This window comes from Panulirus ornatus, chromosome 7 (assembly GCF_036320965.1).
Source record: "Panulirus ornatus isolate Po-2019 chromosome 7, ASM3632096v1, whole genome shotgun sequence".
Lineage (NCBI taxonomy): Eukaryota > Metazoa > Arthropoda > Malacostraca > Decapoda > Palinuridae > Panulirus > Panulirus ornatus.
The window spans coordinates 30,574,536-30,599,338 of record NC_092230.1 but is presented as its reverse complement, the minus strand read 5'-3'; the positions used below and the strand labels follow the sequence as shown (position 1 = coordinate 30,599,338).

General features: G+C 44.2%; 1 protein-coding gene across 1 annotated transcript; it reads right to left on the bottom strand.

The window, feature by feature from the left end:
• Positions 1-13,950: 13,950 nt before the first annotated feature.
• On the bottom strand, positions 13,951-15,085 carry LOC139749315 (protein FAM200B-like). The gene is made up of 3 exons (XM_071663041.1): positions 15,014-15,085; positions 14,388-14,900; positions 13,951-14,220 (listed from the first exon to the last, which is right to left on the bottom strand). The coding sequence occupies exons 1-3, from the start codon at positions 15,083-15,085 to the stop codon at positions 13,951-13,953; spliced, it is 855 nt and encodes a 284-aa protein (XP_071519142.1).
• Between the last annotated feature and the right edge of the window lie 9,718 nt (positions 15,086-24,803).

The window sequence follows — 24,803 nt, the reverse complement described above, 5'->3', positions numbered from 1 at the left end:
GTGAGGGAGTACGGTGGTAGTGAGGGTGTATGGTGTTGGTGAGGGAGTATGGTGGTAGTGAGGGAGTATGGTGTTGGTATAGGAGTATGGTGGTAGTGAAGGAGTATGGTGATAGTGAGGGAGTATGGTGGTAGTGGGGGAGTATGGTGTTGGTGTGGGAGTATGGTGGTAGTGAGGAAGTATGGTGTTGGTGTGGGAGTATGATGGTAGTGAGGGAGTATGGTGGTGCTGAGGGAGTATGGTGGTTGTGTAGGAGTATGTTGGTGGTGAGGGAGTATGGTGGTGAGAGAGTATGATGGTAGAGGGAGTATGGTTTTGGTGTGGGAGTATGGTGGTAGTGAGGGAGTATGGTGTTGGTGTGGGAGTATGATTGTAGTGAGGGAGTATGGTGTTGGTGTGGGAATATGGTGGCAGTGAGGGAGTATGGTGTTGGTGTGGGAGTATGGTGGGAGTGAGGGAGTATGGTGTTGGTGTGGGATTATGGTGGTAGTGAGGGAGTGTGGTGTTGGTGTGGGAGTATGCTGGTAGTGAGAAGTATGGTGATAGTGAGGGAGTATGGTGGTGTGATTATGGTGGTAGAGGAAGTATGGTGGTAGTGAGGGAGTATGGTGTTGGTGTGGGAGTACGGTGGTAGTGAGGGAGTATGGTGGTGGTGAGAGACTGGTAATAGGGAGGGAGTAAGTTGGTGGCGAGGGAGTAAGGTGTTGGTGAGGGAGTATGCTGGCGGTGAGGATGTTGACGGTAGGGAAGCATGTTAGTAATGAGAGGGTATGAGGGTGGTGGGGCACTATGTCACTGGTGAGGGAGTATGGTGGTGGTGAGGGAGTATGGTGGTGGTGAGGGAGTATGGTGGTGGTGGCGAGGGAGTATGCTGGTGGTGAGTGTATGGAGGCGGTGAAATAAGTTGGTGGTAAGGGAATATGTCGCTGGTGGTGAGATAGTATGTTGTGGTGAGAGTATGTTGGTTGTGAGGGAGTATGGTGGTGGTGAGGGAGTATGTTGGTGGTGAGAGTATGGTGGTGGTGAGGGAGTATGTTGGTGGTAACGGAGTTTGTCGGTGGTGAGGAAGTATGATGGTGGTGAGGAAGTACGTTGGTGGTGCGGGAGTATGGTGGCAAGGAATTATGATGGTGAGGCGGCATGTTGGTAAGGAAGTATGTGGTGAGGAAATATGATGGTGAGAGTATGCTGGTAAGGATGTATGGAGGTATGGGAGTATGTTGTTGAGGGAATGTAGTGGTGATGGACCATGATGGTGAGGGAGTATGATAAGGGAGTATGGTGGTGAGGGAGTATGATGGTGAGGGAGTATGGTGGTGGGGGGGGGGGCATTATGATGGAGTATAATGATGAGGGAGTATGGTGGTGAGGGAGCATGGCGGTGAGAGAGTATGATGGTAAGATAAGGGAGCATGTTCTTAATGTAGTATGTTTAGGAGGTGTGTTGCTCCCTAGGGGCTATGAAAGAGGAGTGCCTGTGACGGTAGGAGAGGATACTGTTACCATATGGGAATGTTTTCCGGGACTGTTACTCCTCCCGTTGGGTTAACCATATTATCCTGTGGGAAAGGAGATGCTCCTGCCACTGACTTCATCATTGCTAACAAAAAAATACACAGTTCTTGTGGTTGTTGATAAAGAAAAGCATTCAATGATTTGGTTCATCTGACAATAAAGGAATGGGAAGTGTGTTTCTGTTCAGCTCAAGTTTTGTAAGGATTATTTTTTGACCACTTGAACGTCACAAATGTAACAAATCTGCATACATTTCAGTTGAATCCACTAATAACTGAACATACAAATCTGATACTGAAAAAATGTTCAAGTTCACGGCATAATGATTCTTATGAAATACTATGTCTGGAAAATTCAGCAGTTTCAACTCAAATGGAGTTGACTACACATCCAACCCAGGTGTATATCCTCCCCTCGGGACTGGTCGGTAAGTGTACCTGGCTTAGGCTGATGTGTGGGCTAGAGTATACTGACATAAAAGACATGACCCGTACAGAGAAAGATGAGACATTGCAACTTGAGTGCAAAACTCTCTCCCCATAACGTAAAGATCATAATCACAAACTAAATATCCTCAATCGTGATGAATATATGAACGAGCGGACAAGAGTTACCACTGACGTAAAGATTGACGACAACAAGCCACTACCGCGCAGCTGCTTGTTGCCTAAATTACTGCTGGTGGGGAAAACGTTCTGTTGATTTCGGTCACGGAGACTACTGACGTCATGAGGAGCTGAACGTCCGGCCCAGCCAGTTCAAATCACTTTCGCCAGTCGCACAAAAACTTGCGAAACAACTGCGTCCAACGTCAGAGGTAACGTAGCTGGGTGGAGGGCAAGTGACACCGGCGGGTCACCAATATATAGCAGTTAAACGAACATATTTCACACGCTCTTGGCAAAACATAAATTCATGCAGATCATATTATACAGTTCTTGTTGTCCTTTTAATTGTTACAAAATAACGCTCGCCAAACATATTTTCAACAGGATGAGAGAAATTCTACTGATCTTATACCATAGAATGTACTTTTCTGGAAGTATATTAATATAAAATTATCAAACTGACATCCAAAGTGCTCCAATGACGTGAATGAGGCCGTATACAGCAGATGTTGCTACAGCGGTATATGGAAACTCATGACTTCGTTACGGATATTCGTTCATTCTTCTGATAACAGAAGAAAAAGCTCTTGCGCAGAAAATGCGAATAATTCCCTATACATTGATACATAACAGATTCAGCCACAATCTGATGATACCACTGATAAAAATGAAAATATATACAGAGGTGGAACCTCAAGGAAGCAGGAAAACTAGCAGAATATTTGTTGAGAGGGTTACTGTGTTTATCTCTGCCTCTGATTCTGTACACTGGTAACGAGAAGCACACACCCATTGTCTCATATATCATCATGAGTGAAGACTTGCATTCTAATTTACCATTTCAATTGCAAATGCACACAGAGTTGCCACCCTTCTCTGAAAGCATTCCTCTTTGCACAAGACTTCATTCTTTTCCAGTTCGTTTCACGAATACCGTCAGCAATCTTGTACAGAATGCTAAATCACACTATTTGTGACCGTAATACACACTGAAAGATACCATCTTACAAAATATGGAAAGACACATTCTCGCTCACCCTGGTAAACACCTACTCCAATGACACACACACATCTGGCTCAGGCAGACGTGCGTGAATGTATCTGTACACATAGGAGTTTAGATACGGTTCGTACATGTATACAACGATAACAGACAGGGTAACACGAGTTTGAAACTCTCTCCCAATAATACACAGACAAGAATCACAAGCAGACTTCGTCCTTTCCCTCCGGTGATTGCATCTGCAATGATAAAACAGTTGAGCTCGCAATAACTTCGTCGCCGTTCGCCAAACAGTCCCGCCTAGACACGTCCTCCTTCCTAGCATACACTTGCCCGACGCTTCGGCCCATCCCGAAAGTTGTCCCCGTACATCTACTGACTATTCGATAAACCTAACTGAACCGAAGTTGACCTAATCTAAGGGAAGAGACGAACCGTTTTTAGGAACAGAGGCGCCGATAAATAGCATGGGATGAACTGTCAGCTAACCTTAGCCCCATCTCCTGGGTCACACAATGAATTTGAAGCCCCAGGCACAAGATACAATGCTCCCCATACATCTTTAAACTTATCACTGAAAGTGTACAAGGAATTCTCTAATCAAACACATCTGCCCTATCACTCAAAGTTTTGCTAACACCAGAGGCAACAAGCCACTGTCTCGCATTTACTTATGACCCACAGCCATCGCCCCAACCCCTCGCCTACTTTGTGGAGCTATTGCGTTTACATGGGTTTACACAGATACGGAATATACAAAAAGCCTTCAGCAATTTGTTAATATGAGGACCTCTGTCACCTACTGCAACTACCTAGAATGCAAGACCTCTATGGCTCTTACTTTCGTTGACTATATCAGGGCTCCCGACTTAGCTAGCCATAACATAATGATAAACAAAGCCATCAACCTTGGCTGCGGAAAAGTCTCATCCCAAGGCGTCACCATCAACCAATCAAAAACCGTATTCATGCATGTCAGTCTTATTTCAACCAGGTCCCAGACGCTATTGACTCACGAGTCACGAACCTTTCCTGTCTCACTAGCCAATACTAACTCACAAGCCCCTACTGACTTGCGAAACCCTACTGTTTCACGAGCTCCTGCTTACTCACGAAACCCTACTGACTCACGAGTCCCTACTGTCTCACGACGGCCCATCTCCCTCCAAATTCTTTGGTCAATAAAGTTTTCTGGATGACAAACTAAAGCTGAATGAAATACGTTGATACCATCATAATATCTTCCAGCTAGCCATCAACTTCTTCGTCGACTCAAAGCTGCAATACAGACTCCCTGGTGATGTACTCAGTGCCAGGTACAAAACTCATTCTTTTCAAGCTCACCTTTGTCTGCCCCGCCTTATCCACAAGACAACTGGGAAAATAGAAAACGTACAGAAATGGGCATTCAAGATCATTCGCGGTCTCTTACACCACCTATCAAAAAGCGCTCAAGACACTGATCCTCCCGGCTTTCTCCAACGACCACCTGCGACAGCTCGGGATGAAGCTACTGCACTATTTTCGCCACTATCAGATCCTGCCACTTAAGACATCTCGTTCCCGAGATGCAGTTTGCTATCACAGCGGCAATGAACCCATACGAACTCGTAACAAATCGCTTTGAGAACAGCTCCATTCCAACCAGTTATCACAATCAACAATAATAGGTTATATATTAACCCCCATCCTACCATTTGTGTAAAGATTGTCTGTTTAACACGTTCCACATTCTCTTTTATCGCTCTAATGTCAGCCTAGCCACTACCAAGGTCTGTGGTGCCCCAGTGTCAGCCAGTTTATGATGTCATGTTTTGCAAGAATAATTTCAGCCTTCGGCTCCAGTTAATGAAATAAATCGTTGATTTCCTCCTCTTCTCTTATTATTTTTATTATCATCATTATCATTGTTATTATCTTTTTTTTTTTTTTGCTTTGTCGCTGTCTCCCGCGTTTGCGAGGTAGCGCAAGGAAACAGACGAAAGAAATGGCCCAACCCACCCCCATACACATGTATATACATACGTCCACACACGCAAATATACATACCTACACAGCTTTCCATGGTTTACCCCAGACGCTTCACATGCCTTGATTCAATCCACTGACAGCACGTCAACCCCGGTATACCACATCGCTCCAATTCACTCTATTCCTTGCCCTCCTTTCACCCTCCTGCATGTTCAGGCCCCGATCACACAAAATCTTTTTCACTCCATCTTTCCACCTCCAATTTGGTCTCCCTCTTCTCCTCGTTCCCTCCACCTCCGACACATATATCCTCTTGGTCAATCTTTCCTCACTCATTCTCTCCATGTGCCCAAACCATTTCAAAACACCCTCTTCTGCTCTCTCAACCACGCTCTTTTTATTTCCACACATCTCTCTTACCCTTACGTTACTTACTCGATCAAACCACCTCACACCACACATTGTCCTCAAACATCTCATTTCCAGCACATCCATCCTCCTGCGCACAACTCTATCCATAGCCCACGCCTCGCAACCATACAACATTGTTGGAACCACTATTCCTTCAAACATACCCATTTTTGCTTTCCGAGATAATGTTCTCGACTTCCACACATTCTTCAAGGCTCCCAGAATTTTCGCCCCCTCCCCCACCCTATGATCCACTTCCGCTTCCATGGTTCCATCCGCTGCCAGATCCACTCCCAGATATCTAAAACACTTCACTTCCTCCAGTTTTTCTCCATTCAAACTCACCTCCCAATTGACTTGACCCTCAACCCTACTGTACCTAATAACCTTGCTCTTATTCACATTTACTCTTAACTTTCTTCTTCCACACACTTTACCAAACTCAGTCACCAGCTTCTGCAGTTTCTCACATTATTATTAATATTATTATCATCATTATTATTGGTATTATCATTATTATTACATACAGAGACACATACACGTGCACACAATGTGGGTAGGATAGGTACATGGGCAAGATGTACCGTATATCCTGTTGGTTTTCACACTGACGCATCTACCGGATAAATGGCGTTGTCCGTCCTTCATTTAGCATGTAGCAATCATTATCCTGAGCACTATATGACCAAGGTTAGCTGCAGGCAGTGGTGTCCCAGTGTCAGTCTGGCCACCACCAAGGTCAGAGGCAGGCAATGGTGTTCCAGTGTCAGCCTGGCAACCACCAAGGTCAATGGCAGACAGTGGTGCCCCACTGTAATCAGCCTGGCCACCACCAAGGTCAGTGGCAGGCAATAACGCCCCAGTGTCAGTCTGGGCACCATCAAGGTCAGTGGCAGATAGTGGTGCCCCAGTGACAGTCTGGGCAACACCACCACAGTCAGCTGGGACACAAGGAGATACGTACCTCAACATACATACAACACTCACGCTCCCCCACATCATAAAAATAAAGTTCATCATACAGCTACGGCAGCACCAAGTCCCTGGTCATCAAGCCCGAGCCAAGCCAGGTCCTGTATCACTGGGAAAGAGGAGTCAAGCTTTCACTGACGTAAAGCTATGTAATGATTATCTAGGGTGACAAAATAAAGCTTAGGTATGTCATAGCGAGGTCAAGATATGTTATGTTATGGTGAGGTCAAGATGTTATGTTATGGTGAGGTCAAGATATGGTATGTTATGGTGAGGTCAGGATATGGTATGTTATGGTGAGGTCAGGATATGGTATGTTATGGTGAGGTCAGGATATGGTATGTTATGGTGAGATCAAGATATGGTATGTTATGGTGAGGTCAAGATATGGTATGTTATGGTGAGGTCAGGATATGGTGTGTTATGGTGAGGTTAGGATATGGTGTGTTATGGTGAGGTCAGGATATGGTATGTTATGGTGAGGTCAGGATATGGTGTGTTATGGTGAGGTCAGGATATGGTATGTTATGGTGAGGTCAAGATATGGTATGTTATGGTGAGGTCAGGATATGGTATGTTATGGTGAGGTCAGGATATGGTATGTTATGGTGAGGTAAAGATATGGTATGTTATGATGAGATCAAGATATGGTATGTTATGGTGAGGTCAGGATATGGTATGTTATGGTGAGGTCAGGATATGGTGTGTTATGGTGAGGTCAGGATATGGTATGTTATGGTGAGGTCAGGATATGGTATGTTATGGTGAGGTCAGGATATGGTATGTTATGGTGAGGTCAGGATATGGTATGTTATGATGAGATCAAGATATGGTATGTTATGATGAGGTCAAGAAATGGTATGTTATGATGAGGTCGATATATGGTACATCATAGTTAGAAAATAATGTATTATGAGATAAAGAGTAAAGTTACAAATATAACGGAGGGAGGAGAGTGGTGTTGATGGCTGGCGGGGCTGGGAATCCCAACCCGCAGCACCCCAGCCTCTCACCCCACACTCACCCTCCCACCTTCCTCAAATGGTTCTTGCTGGTTATATTTATATTTTTGCATAAGTTTACAATGTTACTGAAAGGTTCTTTTCTCATAAGATGAGGAAATCCTGGACATATACCTTAATTATTGCTCTGGAAGGGGTATGCCTCTGTGATACTATAATGAACACAATGGCTGGAAAATCAATCGACATTGAGCAAAAAAAAAAAAGAATATTACTTAAAACATAATTCTTAAGTGATATATACACAGAGGAACAGGTCAGATGATATGTAACAGAAAACAATCACGTGGAAGAGGCTGTCACTGACCTTGTCCCCACGTGTGTGTGTGTGTGTGTGTGTGTGTGTGGAGTTATCTGAAGCGGGGCCAGTCAGGCTGGGATCCCCGGCACTGCCCCAGTCGTGGACTTTCCTGGCCACCTCCTGCCCCCTGCCACTGCTACACAGCGGGGTAAGCATGGAAATCCCCATTACACACACACACACACACACACACACACACACACACACATATATATATATATATATATATATATATATATATATATATATATATATATATATATATATATATATATATATATATATATATATATATATATATATATATATAATGCTGAAAAAAGGCAAACATGTTACTGTGTGTGTAATCACTATATGTAAGTACCTATTAGTACATTATGTCGAGGGAGCTCTAAACTCGTGGGATGCCCATCTCCTGAACATTCTCTGCTACCATACAAGTAATCCAGCTTCTGCACAACGTCACAATCTCGTAACTCAGTTCACACCACTCATTCATTTCTCATGCACTTCAACACTGCTTTTTACATGTATATTTCTTAACATATTTCTTGTTCTGGTTGGTCTATTTCAGTCTTATGGATCTCACTGCCTCCTTAGGAGCCTTTCATCACACATCTTGGGAGACTCTCCACACACCTCTTAGGAACCTCCCCTCACACATCTTAGGAGCCTCTCCTTGCACATCTTAGGAGCCTCTCCTCACACATTTTTAGGAGCCTCTCCTCACACATCTTAGGAGCCTCTCTTTACAAATTTTAGGAGCCTCTCCTTACGCATCTTAGGGGCCTCTCTTCACACAGGAGCCTCTCTTCACACATCTTAGGAACCTCTCCTCACACATCTTGGGAGCCTCTCCTCACATAACTTAGGAGCCTCTCCTTACACATCTTAAGAGCCTCTCCTCACATATCTTAGGAGCCTCTCTTCACACATCTTAGGAGCCTCTTCTCACACAACTTGGGAGCTTCTCCTCACGTCTTAGGAGCCTCTCTTTACACATTTCAGGGGCCTCTCCACACAGAAGCCTCTCTTCACACATCTTAGGAGCCTCTCCTCACACATCTTAGGAGCCTCTCCTTACACATCTTAGGAGCCTCTCTTTACACATCTTAGAAGCCTCTCCTTAAATACATCAAGAGCTTCTCCTCACATATCTTAAGAGCCTTTCCTCACACATCTTAGAAGCCTCTCTTCACACATCTTAGGAGCCTCTCCTCACATCTTAGGAGCCTCTCTTTACACATCTTAGAAGCCTCTCCTCACAGATATTAAGAGCTTCTCCTCACACATCTTAAGAGCCTTTCCTCACACATCTTAGGAGCCTCTCTTCACACATCTTAGGAGCCTCTCCTAACAAAACTTAAGAGTCTTCCTTACACACCTTAGGGGCCTCTCCTTACACATCTTAGGAGCCCCTCTTTACACATCTTAGAAGCCTCTCCTCACACATGTTAAGAGCTTCTCACACATCTTAGGAGCCTTTCCTCACACATCTGAGAAGCCTCTCCTCTCACATCTTAGGAGCCTTTCTTCACACATATTAGGAGCCTCTCCTCGCATATCTTAGGAGCCTCTCCTCACTCATCTTCAGAGCCTCTTCTCATACATCTTAGGAGCCTCTCCTTACACATTATAGGAGCCTCTCCTCAGACATCTTGGGAATTTCTCCTCACAAATCTTAGGAGCCTCTCCTCGCACATCTTAGGACCCTCTCCTCATAAATCTTAGGGGCCTCTCCTCTCACATCTTAGGAGCCTCTCATCATACATCTTAGGAGCCTCTCCTCACACATCTGAGGAGCTTCTATTCACACATCTTAGGAGCCTCTCCTCACACATATCAAGAGCTTCTTACAGGTCTGGAGCCCCTCAAAGCAGCTTTAAGATCCGGAAGTATCATCACACAAGTACTTTCCAGGTCAGTCTTTCACTGAGGCCCGCTCCCAAAGCTCTGGTCCACCAGTACTGACCACGTCGTCAGTACAGGTCCTGTGTCACACAATGACCTGGTCCACCAGTACTGACAACGTCGTCAGTACAGGTCCTGTGTCTCACATTGAACTGGTCCACCAGTACTGACCACGTCGTCAATGCAGGTCCTGCGTCACACTGGTCCACCAGTACTGACCATGTCGACAGTACAGGTCATATGTACACACTGACCTGGTCCACCAGGACTGACCACGTCGTCAATACAGGTCCTGTGTCACACACAGACCTGGTCCACTAGTACTGACCACGTTGTCAGTACAGATCATGTGTCAAACTGACCTGGTCCACCAGAATGACCACGTCGTCAATACAGATCCTGTGTCACACACTGACCTGGTCCACCAGGATTGACCACGTCGTCAGTACAGGTCCTGTGTCACACACTTAACCTGTTTCACCAGTACTGACCATGTCGACAGTACAGGTCCTACGACAAACACTGACCTGGTCCACCATGATTGAAAACGTCGTCAGTACAGGTCCTGAGTCACACACTCACCTGGTCCACCAGTATTGACCACGTCGTCAGTACAAGTCCTGTGTCACATATGAACCTGGTCCACCAGTAGTGACCAGGTCGTCAGTACAGGTACTATGTCACACACTGACCTGGTCCACCAATACTAACCACGTCGTCAGTACACTTCCCGTGTCACACACTGACCTGAACGGTCCATTGCCACATACTGACCTGGACAACCAATATTGACCACGTCGTCAGTACAGGTCCTGTGTCACACACTGACCTGGTCCACCAGTACTGACCACGTCGTCAGTACAGGTCCTGTGTCACACACTGACCTGGTCCACCAGTACTGACCACGTCGTCAGTAAGAGTCCTGTGTCACAGACTGACCTGGCCCACCAGTACTGACCACGTCGTCAGTACAGGCCCAGTGTCATACACTGAACTGGTGTACCAGTAATGATCACATCGTCAGTACACGTCCTGCGTCACACACTGACCTGGTCCACCAGCGATGACCACGTCGTCAGTACAGGTCCTGTGTCACACATTGACCTGGTCCAACAGTACTGACCACGTAGTCAGTACAGGTCCTGTGTCTCACTGACCTGGTACACCAGTATTGACCACGTCGTCAGTACAGGTCCTGCATCGTACACTGACCTGGTCCACTAGTACTGACCACGTCGTCAGTACGAGTCCTCCACTGTATGCTGATGAATGTCATTGAGCAACACCACCATGCGGGAGTGTAGCTGGTGTACTAGTATATATGCAAGGCAGTAGGCCTGCATGATGCATGTTACGATGGACACACGAGCAGTAGGTAATGCTTGGCAGGAGTTACATATTCTAATAATATAAGCGTGCGTCACCACAAAGATCAAGAACTTAACAGACGTAAGCATGTGTTATCCTTCGCTATAATTTGGTTACTTGTGTTTGGGAACCATAAGAGGGGTCATACTTAACGATAAAGATTCACGCACGTTTTCTCCATTTCTTGACTGTGATGATAAGAACTCCATAACGTCAGCTAAGCAAACTTTGGTTGTGACAGAATGGGAAACATGCAGCGGGTGTAGAGGGTCGAGCCTTAACAAAGCTGCTTGCTTATTACTGGCAACTTTTACGCTATATTGACGCCTTGATGAGGTGCTGCCCATGATCCTAGCTTATATATATTCTTTCTTTCGTACTTGATCGCCATTTCCCTCGTTAGTGAGGCACCGTCAGGAAAAGACGAACAAAGGTCACACTCGCTCTCATCCTTTCCCTGTCTGTCGTATGTAATGCATCGAAACCACAGCTCCCTTTCCACACATATGCCCACAGACCTTTTCACGTCACATGTCCAGGTTCAGTCTATTGCCAGCGCGTCGACCCCTGTGTACCACATCGTTCCAGTTCACTCTGTCCTGTGTGTGTCTTTTCACCCTCCTGCATCTTCAGGCCCCATCACTCAAAACATTTTTCGTTCCATCCTTCCATCTGCAATTTGGTCTCCCTCTTCTTGTTCCCTCCACCTCTGACACACATATATATCCCTTCTATTAACTTTTCCTCACTCATTCTCCCCATATGCTTAAACCATTTCAACATACCCTCTTCAGCTCTCAACCATACCCTTTTCATTACTTTAATTCTCTCCTATTTTTTCATAACTTACTCGATCAAACCACTTCATACCACATATTGTCCTCAAACATTTCATTTCCATCAATTCCACCCTCCTCTGCTTTGCAGCCACATAAAAGTTGTTGAGACCATTATACCTTTATACATACCCATTTTTGCCCTCCCAGATAACGATCTCTCTTTACATACATTCTTCAATGCTCCCAGAACCATCGCCCCTAACCTACCCCATGACTCACTTCCGCCTCCATAATTCCATTCCCTGTAATGTCTAAAACACTTCACTTCTTCCAATTTCTTTTTTCCATTCAAACTCACACCGCAACTAACCTGTCCCTCAACCATGGTAAACCTACTAACCGTGCTATAACTAACGTTTTTCTAAGCTTCCTCCTTTCACACACAGTTCCAAACTCAGTCAACTTCTGCAGTTTCTCACTCGAATCTGCCATCAGTGCTGCATCATCAGCAAACAACAACTGACTCTCTTCCCAGGCCTTTTCATTTCCTACAGATTGCATACTCGCCCCTCTCTCCAAGACGCTCGCATTCACATCCCTCACCACTCCATCCATCAGACGATTCAAACATGTGGTAACATCACATACTCCTGCCACGGACCGACCTTCGCTTGGAACCATTCACTCTCCCCTCTTTCTACTCGCACACAAGCCTTATACCCTTGATAAGAACTTATCATTACTTTTAGTAACTACCCTCCCTCACCATATTCTTAAAAACCTTCTACAAGGCATCTTTATCAAACCTAACATATGCTTTCTCCAAAACCGTAAATGCCACCCACAAATTCATCCGTTTCTCTAAGTATTTCTTACACATATTATTTAAAGCAAACACTTGACCCACATATCCCCAAGCACTTCTGAAACCACACTGCTCCTCCCCAATCTAATACTCTGTATATGCCTTCACACCCTCAATCAATACCCTCCCATATAACTTAACAGCTACACTCAGAAAACGCACACCTCCTTGATTTCAACACTCACCTTAATCCCCTTGCCTTTATGCAATGGCATTATGCATGCATTCCGCTAATCCTCAAGCATCTTACTATGATTCACGCATACACCGAAAATCCTAACTAACTAGTCAACAGCGCAGTCAAACCCTTTCTTAAGAAATTCAACTGCAATGCTAACCATCCCAGCTGCCTTGCCACATCTCATCTTACGTAAGGCTTTCACCACTTCTTCTCCCTTTACCAAACCACTTCCATGACCCTTACAGTTCGCATGCCACCCCGAACAATACATCCTTCATCTGCCACTGTATCATCAAATACATTCAACAATCTTTCAAAATACTGACTCCATCTCCTCACTCCATCACTACCTGTTACCACTTCCCAATTTGCCGCCTTCACCGATGCTCCCATTTGTTCTCTTGCTTTTCGTATATTATCAGTCCCCCTACAAACCATTTAAGTTTCCCTAAAATTTACTTTTACTCTCTCACCACGCCTCTCTTTCTCTCACTAGCAACTTCACTTCATCCCACCACTCTCTACCCTTTCTAATCTGCCCACCTCCCACCTTTCACATGTCACATGCTTCTCTTACACATGCCATCACTGCTTTCCTTTTCATTCCCCACCCACTCTAACTGTATTCACTTTCACCTTGTGTTCTATATATACGAGTAAGTAATGAAAGGGTAAGAGAGATCTGTGGTAATAAAGAGTGTGGTTGAAAGAGCAGAAGAGGGTGTACTGAAATGGTTTGGTCACGTGGAGAGAATGAGTGAGGAAAGATTGACAAAGAGGATATATGTGTTAGAGGTGGAGGGAACGAGGAGAAGTGGAAGACCAAATTGGAGGTGGAAGGATGGAGTGAAAAAGATTTTGAGCGATCGGGGTCTGAACATGCAGGAGGGTGAAAGGCGTGCAAGGAATAGAATGAAATGGAACGATGTGCTGTTAATGGATTGAACTAAGTCATGTGAAGCGTCTTTAGGTAAACCATAGAAAGTTTTGTGGGGCCTGGATGTGGAAAGGGAGCGGTGGTTTCGGTGCATTATACATGACAGCTATGTGGTTGGATAAGGGGGAAGAGCCTTTTCAGCCTCATGAGTCAGAATAGGATTATCCTTGAGTTGAGCCCAGAATTCAGAGTACGAGAGACTTTCAAAACGTTGCCTCTGCACCTGATTTTCCTGGAGATCTATTAGTTCTTCTTGAAAACCAGGGATATGTTCTCCATCTTCGCTGACGTTCACACCGAACATATTCCTAACCCAGCTATCTTGACGTAGGTCGATACTTTCTGGCAGATATCTGTCCATTTCCTCCTGAAGTTTCTTCAAATGATCTTTAAAATCCACTTTAATGTCAGCAAGGGCTATTTCTGACGAATCTTCCAGCACTACACTCACTCAGTCCTGGAAAAGCAGCCTTCTTTCCCCTGGTTAACCTTTTTCTCCAAAGTGCAAGTTTCTTCTTGAATGGGGCAATTTTTTTCACTAACGTCCTTCATAGTTTGATTTCGGGCTTGCATGTCTGAGTTCTCTTCATTCATGTGCCTGAAGATATCGCCTAAATAAATCACCTTTGCCACCCAAGCAGGATCTTTGAAGCAGTCGGCCAGCTTAAGCTTTTTCTCCTGGAGAAAAACTTCTCTTTCAATTTTTCGCTCAATAACCAGCTCAAGAACGCGACCTCGAGACAGCCAGCGGACATCAGAGTGGAAAAGTAGGTGCAGGTGATGTGATCCCATCTCTTCACACATTTTATGGAAAATGCGTGAGTTCAAAGCTCTGGCCTTGATAACATTCACAACTTGGATAACATCGTTCAGAACCACATAGTGTTTCGGCTGGAGACGTTGAGAGGCCAAGTTTTCATGTAAGAAACAGTGAGACATTATGACATCAGGATTTTCTCTTTCAGTTCGAGTGACAAAACCTACATGACTTCCCATCATAGATGAAGCTCCATCAGTACACACAGCCAAACAAGTCAACCAGTCGAAGTTGTATTTCTGGAAAAAAAATTGTCCGATATAACAAAGATGCCTCCTTCATTGGTGGTTGTGCACAATGCACTACAGAACACAAATTTCCGTAGAATTCTGACATCTCGTCTATAACTCACAAAAACCATGAGTTGAGGGTCACCAGCAATGTTCACAAATTCATCTAACCGCAGTGAAAATTTTCCTGCCATTTTTTTCAGCGCCACAATTAGCTGATCTAAAATATCTAAAGAATGAGATCAATTCGACGTCTGATGCAAGTAGTTTTCACCATAGCTGCTGCTGCTGGTTTTACTAGCTCCTCTCTAATGTTATGAGGCTTTTTGCATCTTGCAATACGCCATGCCACTTCAAAGGACGCCAAGGAAGCTTTCTCCAAAGAAAAAGCTGAGCCTCAAGGAGCATCAGTCCGTCTTCGTTTTACCTGTTCTTCCTTATCCTTTCAATATCTTAGTCGCTTCTCAACAAAGTCTGGATGACCTGAACACAAGTGACATTTTAGTTTGTTTTCCTTCATAGATTTGTTGACAAGGACTTGCTGGCACTGGACACACTGAGAACGGACATTCCTCGATCTCTCTCTCAGCTCAGTGATCGTATTTCACGAACTCAGGTTTACACCGCAATTGTTGTTTGCGATAAGCCAACGCTCCCTCTGGAATTCAAACCTGATATATATATATATATATATATATATATATATATATATATATATATATATATATATATATATATATATATATATATATAAGAAGCAGTGAAAAGTTTTTATCGAGGATGTAAGGCATGTGTACGTGTAGGAAGAGAGGAAAGTGATTGGTTCTCAGTGAATGTAGGTTTGCGGCAGGGGTGTGTGATGTCTCCATGGTAGTTTAATTTGTTTATGGATGGGGTTGTTAGGGAGGTGAATGCAAGAGTTTTGGAAAGAGGGGCAAGTATGAAGTCTGTTGGGGATGAGAGAGCTTGGGAAGTGAGTCAGTTGTTGTTCGCTGATGATACAGCGCTGGTGGCTGATTCATGTGAGAAACTGCAGAAGCTGGTGACTGAGTTTGGTAAAGTGTGTGAAAGAAGAAAGTTAAGAGTAAATGTGAATAAGAGCAAGGTTATTAGGTACAGTAGGGGTTGAGGGTCAATTCAACTGGGAGGTGAGTTTGAATGGAGAAAAACTGGAGGAAGTGAAGTGTTTTAGATATCTGGGAGTGGATCTGGCAGCGGATGGAACCATGGAAGCGGAAGTGGATCATAGGGTGGGGGAGGGGGCGAAAATTCTGGGAGCCTTGAAGAATGTGTGGAAGTCGAGAACATTATCTCGGAAAGCAAAAATGGGTATGTTTGAAGGAATAGTGGTTCCAACAATGTTGTATGGTTGCGAGGCGTGGACTATGGATAGAGTTGTGCGCAGGAGGATGGATGTGCTGGAAATGAGATGTTTGAGGACAATGTGTGGTGTGAGGGGGTTTGATCGAGTAAGTAACGTAAGGGTAAGAGAGATGTGTGGAAATAAAAAGAGCGTGGTTGAGAGAGCAGAAGAGGGTGTTTTGAAATGGTTTGGTCACATGGAGAGAATGAGTGAGGAAAGATTGACCAAGAGGATATATGTGTCGGAGGTGGAGGGAACGAGGAGAAGAGGGAGACCAAATTGGAGGTGGAAAGATGGAGTGAAAAAGATTTTGTGTGATCGGGGCCTGAACATGCAGGAGGGTGAAAGGAGGGCAAAGAACAGAGTGAATTGGATCGATGTGGTATACCGGGGTTGACGTGCTGTCAGTGGATTGAATCAAGGCATGTGTATGGGGGTGGGTTGGGCCATTTCTTTCGTCTGTTTCCTTGCGCTACCTCGCAAACGCGGGAGACAGCGACAAAGCAAAAAAAAAAAAAAAAAAAAAAAAAAAAATATATATATATATATATATATATATATATATATATATATATATATATATATATATATATATATACATATATATATATATATATATATATATATATATATATATATATATATATATATATATATATATATGTGTGTGTGTGTGTGTGTGATTGTTTTGGACAATCACATGTTTACCATTTGGCGTCCTAGCTCTGTCTCTTCGATGTATATCAACTGACCGTTATATTTCTCTCTTGTGTCTCCCCTGACGATGTGACTATTACACGAAAGTGCACTTGGGAACTTTTCGTGTTTCATTTTCCTCGTAGACTCGTAGGAATATCTTGATCACGCGCAAAATTGTGATCCTTTCCAACATATATATATATATATATATATATATATATATATATATATATATATATATATATATATATATATATATATTTTTTTTTTTTTATCTATTTCTATTTCTATTATACTTTGTCACTGTCTCCCGCGTTAGCGAGGTAGCGCAAGGAAACTGACGAAAGAATGGCCCAACCCACCCATATACACACACACACACACACAGTCATATACATATTTACACATGTAAATAATTCATACTTGCTGCCTTTATTCATTCCGTCGCCACCCCGCCACACATGAAATGACAACCCCCTCCCCCCGCATGCGCGCGAGGTAGCGCTAGGAAAAGACAACAAAGGCCACCAACTTCACATGGTTCCCCCCAGACTCTTCACATGCCCTGGTTCAATCCATTGACAGCATGTCGACCCCAATTCACTCTATTCCTCGCATGCCTTTCACCCTCCTGCATGCTCAGGCCCCGATCGCTCAAAATCTTTTTCACTCCATCCTTCTACCTCCAATTAGATCTCCCACTTATATATATATATATATATATATATATATATATATATATATATATATATATATATATATATATATATATATATATATATCACCTCTTGCACCTTTATCTTGACCTCCTGCCTCTTTCTTTTAAACATCTCCCAGTCATTTGCACTATTTCCCTGCAAAAATCGTCCAAATGCCTCTCGCTTCTCTTTCACTAATAATCTTACTCTTTCATCCCACCACTCACTACCCTTTCTAATTTGCCCACCTCCCACGCTTCTCATGCCACAAGCATCTTTTGAGCAAGCCATTACTGCTTCCCTACATACATCCCATTCCTCCCTTACTCCCCTTACGTCCTTTGCTCTCACCTTTTTCCATTCTGCACTCAGTCTCTCCTGGTACTTCCTCACACAAGTCTCCTTCACAAGCTCACTTACTCTTACCACTCTCTTCACCCCAACATTCTCTCTTCTTTTCTGAAAACCTCTACAAATCTTAACCTTCGCCTCCACAAGATGATGATCAGACATCCCTCCAGTTGCACCTCTCAGCACATTAACATCCAAAAGTCTCTTTCGCGCGCCTATCAATAAACACGTAATCCAATCCAGAGAGGGGGGCCAAGTGAGGATTTCCCTTATAGGCTCAGTCCTCTGTTCTTAACGCTTTCTCGCTAACGTGGGAGATGGCGAATAGCGTGGAAAAAAAAGATGTATATATATATATATATATATATATATATATATATATATATATATATATATATATATATATATATATATATATCTTATCTATCTTTATTTTGCTTTGTCGCTGTCTCCCGCGTTAGCGAGGTAGCGCAAGGAAACAGACGAAAGAATGGCCCAACCCACCCACATACACATGAATATACATACACGTCCACACACGCAAATATACATACCTATACATCTCAATGTATACATATATATACCCACACAGACATATACATATATACCCATGTACATAATTCATACTGTCTGCCTTTATCAATTCCCATCGCCACCCCGCCACACACGGAATAGCAACACCCTCCCCCCTCATGTGTGCGGGGTAGCGCTAGAAAAAGACAATAAAGGCCCCATTCGTTCACACTCAGTTCTAGCTGTCATGTAATAAAGCACTGAAACCACAGCTCCCTTTCCACATCCAGGCCCCACAGAACTTTCCATGGTTTACCCCGGACGCTTCACATGCCCTGGTTCAATCCATTGACAGCACGTCGACCCCGGTATACCACATCGTTCCAATTCACTCTATTCCTTGCACGCCTTTCACCCTCCTGCATGTTCAGGCCCCGATCACTCAAAATCTTTTTCACTCCATCTTTCCATCTCCAATTTAGTCTCCCACTTCTCCTCGTTCCCTCCACCTCAGACACATATATCCTCTTGGTCAATCTTTCCTCACTCATTCTCTCCATGTGACCAAATCATTTCAAAACACCCTCTTCTGCTCTCTCAACCACACTCTTTTTATTACCACACATCTCTCTTATCCTTACATTACTTACTCAATCAAACAACCTCACACCACATATTGTCCTCAAACATCTCATTTCCAGCACATCCACCCTCCTCCGCACAACTCTATTCATAGCCCACGCCTCGCAACCATACAACATTGTTGGAGCCACCATTCCTTCAAACATACCCATTTTTGCTTTCAGAGATAATGCTTTCGACTTCCACACATTCTTCAAGGCTCCCAGAACTTTCGCCCCCTCCCCCACCCTATGATTCACTTCCGCTTCCATGGTTCCATCCGCTGCCAGATCCACTCCCAGATATCTAAAACACTTCACTTCCTCCAGTTTCTCTCCATTCAAACTCACCTCCCAATTTACTTGACCCTCAACCCTACTGTACCTAATAACCTTACTCTTATTCACATTTACTCTCAACTTTCTTCTTTCACACACTTTACAAAACTCAGTCACCAGCTTCTGCAGTTTCTCACATGAATCAGCCACCAGTGCAGTATCATCAGCGAACAACAACTGACTCACTTTCCAAGCTCTCTCATCCACAACAGACTGCATACTTGCCCCTCTTTCCAAAACTCTTGAATTCACCTCCCTAACAACCCCATCCATAAACAAATTAAACAACCATGGAGACATACACACCCCTGCCGCAAACCTACATTCATTGAGAACCAATCACTTTCCTCTCTTCCTACACGTACACATGCCTTACATCCTCGATAAAAACTTTTTACTGCTTCTAACAACTTGCCTCCCACACCATATGTCCTTAATACCTTCCACAGAGCATCTCTATCAACTCTATCATAAGCCTTCTCAAGATCCATAAATTCTACATACAAATCCATTTGCTTTTCTAAGTATTTCTCACATACATTCTTCAAAGCAAACACCTGATACACACATCCTCTACCACTTCTGAAACCACACTGCTCTTCCCCAATCTGATGCTTTGTACATGCCTTCACCCTCTCAATCAATACCCTCTCACATAATTTACCAGGAATACTCAACAAACTTATACCTCTGTAATTTGAGCACTCACTCTTATCCCCTTTGCCTTTGTACAATGGCACTATGCAAGCATTCCGCCAATCCTCAGGCACCTCACCATGAATCATACATACATTAAATAACCTTACCAACCAGTCAACAATACAGTCACCCCCTTTTTTAATAAATTCCACTGCAATACCATCCAAACCTGCTGCCTTGCCGGCTTTCATCCTCCACAAAGCTTTTACTACCTCTTCTCTGTTTACCAAATCATTTTCCCTAACCCTCTCACTTTGCACACCACCGTGACCAAAACACCCTATATCTGCCACTCTATCATCAAACACATTCAACAAACCTTCAAAATACTCACTCCATCTCCTTCTCACATCACCACTACTTGTTATCACCTCCCCATTAGCCCCCTTCACTGAAGTTCCCATTTGTCCACTCCTAAACCCTCTGACACAGAAGTTCTTGCGGCTTATGTAGTGGCCGGATGATGTTCGTATCAAGACCTTCCTCAGCGTCCCATCATCATCACACAGTATCAGGCTGAATGTCTTCAACACAGTATATCAAACCAACTCTGAAGTGTGTCAGATCCCCTCGTACGTTGGACCAGTTCTCCTCACTGTTTACTTCTCAGCATGACACTGGCATCATACGCAAACATCTTCAAGTATGAATATAGTGCTTTTGATAAATCAAGCCGAGCAAATGGTCCCAGGACCGAGCCTTGTGGCACACCAATCGTAACCTCAACCCATTTACGTAACTTTCGTTCAGTCGACGGAGACTTCCACCTTATTACTGCTTGACTACCCAGCTATCTTACCGGCGGCCTCCTTAGTCAGGGTCAAATGCTTTCCGACGGTCCACATACATGCAGTCCACACAGCCTTGTACTGTATAAAACGAGAGTCACTCTCTCATGAATGTGTGTGTGTGTGTGTGTGTGTGTGTGTGTGTGTGTGTGTGTGTGTGTGTGTGTGTGCAATTACCTGTTTGCGCGGTTCTAGGAGGAAGTTTTACACCTGAGGTGCTCTATCTCATGACCAAGCATACCAATGACTAGTATGCACTAGAACCTGTGTATTCTAGTAACTAGTACGCACTAGTACCTGTGTACTCCAGTAACTACTAGTAAGCACCAGCACCTGAGTTTGACAGTAACTAGAATGCACCACTACCTGTGTAAGGCGCTGATTATTATGCACCACTACCTGTGTATGGCAGTGAGTAATATGCACCACCTGTGTATGCCAATGGGTGTTATGTAACAGTACCTGTGCATGCCAGTGACCAGTATGCACTAATAACATATGTAGCAGAAAGAAATTTGAGTAAGTTTCAATTCACATTATCTGATATTTATTTGCAAATTAGCGATATTATTCGGACATGTTGCAATCAACCAATCATCACCAACCTGTCAAGTGTATCTTCGCCTCGATGAAAAAAAAACAAAAAACAAAAACTGAGTATAATAATTGCATGGCGACGACCGCATGTCTCATCATCAGGCCTGTCTGATACTTCGTAAGTCATCATGGGTGTGCGTCAAGGCCATGGAAGTCATCAGGTACGCGCACCATGACCATGGCAGTCATCATCTGAGTGCGCCAGGAGCCGCATGCGCCGTGTATTGCGGTCGCCCCCGCCTGTGTTTGGGATTTACCCGGGAATTTCCCTCTTCGGGCCAGCCATTCATCCAGACTGCCAACTTTCTCTGGATTTTCTTGCTGAGATTCACTGGCGTGAGAACACGTAACAATGCAAGTAACTCGGGTGGCGGGAGGGGAGGTGCAGCTCCGCCCCGGAAGTTCCTAGGCGACACACACACACACACACACACACACACACACACGTACTGATACCAGTTTGACTATAGGACTCTCAACCCTACCGCCCCGCACCATACAGTCCATATTAGAGATGTGAGTAAATTACAGACAATGACGTCAAGAGGCGTGACGGGACGTAACCTGCGTCATATAACAGTGAAGTCAAACTAAGAATCAGGTGGTTATGAGCACAGCCAACCGGACGGAGATTCCCAGCTCCTCCCAGAAGTAGCGACTGACTGATAACAGCGAACATAATCCACAGGTGCTTTGGCTCATGTGACACTTATTCTTAGATGAGACGCCGCAGGCCATATTGTAGGAACCTCAGCAGAGCTCGTATCCTCTGACGTCATCACCTCCCTAAATAACTGGAAGTCTGACTCATTGTGTAAGCCGGCTGCCAGCACGCGAAAACGTTCTGGACTAGGGAGACTTCCCCTCCCCCAGCCTGATGGACTGAGGTCAGCACTCCTAAACATGATATTCACATAAGGTATTCCTACACCTGATACATACGGTATTCCTACACCTGATACATACGGTATTCCTACACCTGATACACTCACATACGCTACTCCCATACTTGATACACTTACATATGGTACTCCTACACCTGATACACTCACATACGGTACTCCTACTCCTGATACACTTACATCTGGTACCACCACACCCTTAAGTCTTTCCAGCAAGTGATATCACAAAGTTCTCGACTATCAATACAGGAATAAACCAAACGTGTACCTACCCCAGGTTCCAGTTTCAACCCCAGGATCGAGGTACAACCCTAGGCTCGAGGTACCTACCCCAGGCTCCAGGGACCAACACCCAGGCTCGAGGTACCTATCCCGGCTCCGGGTATGATATCACTTAACAAAGTTTCCTCATATTTGGTAAAGGGTTTGTTGTGTTCTGCTTGCATTACGCCACCACAAAAGTCGTTCTGTCAGTGACCTCACACTCCACTTCCAATCCTTCTTTAATGTTTCTATTTACATTTAACTTCACTACTTTGTATAATAGTTCCTCTACCACATCAGCTACCAAGCATTTTATTACCTGCTCAATCGGGTAGGCCCTCCCTTCCCTGTATTTTAACTTTCTAAAAGGGGAAACAGAAGAGTCACGCGGGGAGTGCTCATCCTCCTCGAAGTCTCAGATTGGGGTGTCTAAATGTGTGTGGATGTAACCAAGATGAGAAAAAAGGAGAGATAGGTAGTATGTTTAAGGAAAGAAACCTGATCTTTTGGCTCTGAGTGAAACGAAACTCAAGGGTAAAGGGGAAGAGTGGTTTGGGAATGTTTTGGGAGTAGAGTCAGGGGTTGGTGAGAGGACAAGAGCAAAGGAAGGAGTAGCACTACTCCTGAAACAGGAATTGTGGGAGCATGTGATAAAGTGTAAGAAAGTATGGGTAAAACTGAAAGTGGATGGAGAGAGATCGGTGATTATTGGTGCCTATGCACCTGGGCATGAAAAGAAAGATCATGAGAGGCAAGTGTTTTGGGAGAAGGTGAGTGAGTGTGTTAGCAGTTTTGATGCACGAGACCGGGTTATAGTGATGGGTGATTTGAGTACAAATGTGAGTAATGTGGCAGTTGAGGGAATAATTGGTGGACATGGGGTATTAAGTGTTGTAAATGGAAATGGTGAAGAGCTTGAAGATTTGTGTGCTGATAAAGGACTGGTGACTGGGAATACCTGGTTCAAAAAGAGAGATGTACATAAGTATACGTACGCAAGTAGGAGAGATGGCCAGAGAGCGTTATTGGATTACGTGTTAACTGATAGGCGCGTGAAAGACAGACTTTTGGTTGTTAATGTGCAGAGAGGTGCAACTGGAGGGATGTCTGATCATTATCTTGTGGAGGCGAAGGTGAAGATTTGTCGAAGTTTTCAGAAAAGAAGAGAGAATGTTGGGGTGAAGAGAGTGGTGAGAGTAAGTGAGCTTGGGAAGGAGACTTGTGTGAGGAAGTACAAGGAGAAACTGAATGCAGAATGGAAAAAGGTGAGAGCAAAGGACGTAAGGGGAGTGGGGGAGGAATGGAATGTATTTAGGGAAGCAGTGATGGCTTGCACAAAAGATGCTTGTGGCATGAGAAGCGTGGGAGGTGGGCAGATTAAAAAGGGTAGTGAGTGGTGGGATGAACAAGTAAGATTATTAGTGAAAAAGAAGAGAGAGATATTTGGAAGATTTTTGCAGGAAAATAGTGCAAATGACTGGGAGATGTGTATAAGAAAGAGGCAGGTGGTCAAGAGAAAGGTGCAAGAGGTGAAAAAGAGGGTAAATGAGGGTTGGGGTGAGAAAGTATCATCAAATTTTAGGGAGAATGAAAAGATGTTTTGGAGGGAGGGAAATAAAGTGCGTAAGACAAGAGATCAAATGGGAACATCGGTGAAGGGGGCAAATGGGGAGGTAATAACAAGAAGTGGTGATGTGAGAAGGAGATGGAGTAAGTATTTCGAAAGTTTGTTGAATGTGTTAGATGATAGAATGGCAGATATAGGGTGTTTTGGTTGAGGTGGTGTGCGAAATGAGAGGGTTATGGAAAATGATTTGGTAAACAGAGAAGAGGAAGTGAAAGTTTGCGGAAGATGAAAGCCGGCAAGGCGGCGGGTTTGGATGGTATTGCAGTGGAATTTATTAAAAAAGGGGGTGACTGTGTTGATGACTGGTTGGTAAGGATATCTAATGTATGTATGGCTCATGGTAAAGTGCCTGAGGATTTGCGGAATGCATGCATCGTGCCATTGTACAAAGGCAAAGGGGATCAAGGTGAGTGTTCAATTTACAGAGGTATAAGTTTGTTAATTATTCCTGG

Bases quoted from the DNA above. Each gene is read 5' to 3' on its own strand.
- LOC139749315 (XM_071663041.1), bottom strand. From the start codon at position 15,085: ATGGCAGGAAAATTTTCACTGCGGTTAGATGAATTTGTGAACATTGCT. The intron at 14,901-15,013 runs GTGAGTTATAGA...TTTTTTTTCCAG, and splicing joins ACCCTCAACTCATGGTTTTT to AAATACAACTTCGACTGGTT. The intron at 14,221-14,387 runs GTTAGTGAAAAA...GATCATTTGAAG, and splicing joins GAAATCAAACTATGAAGGAC to AAACTTCAGGAGGAAATGGA.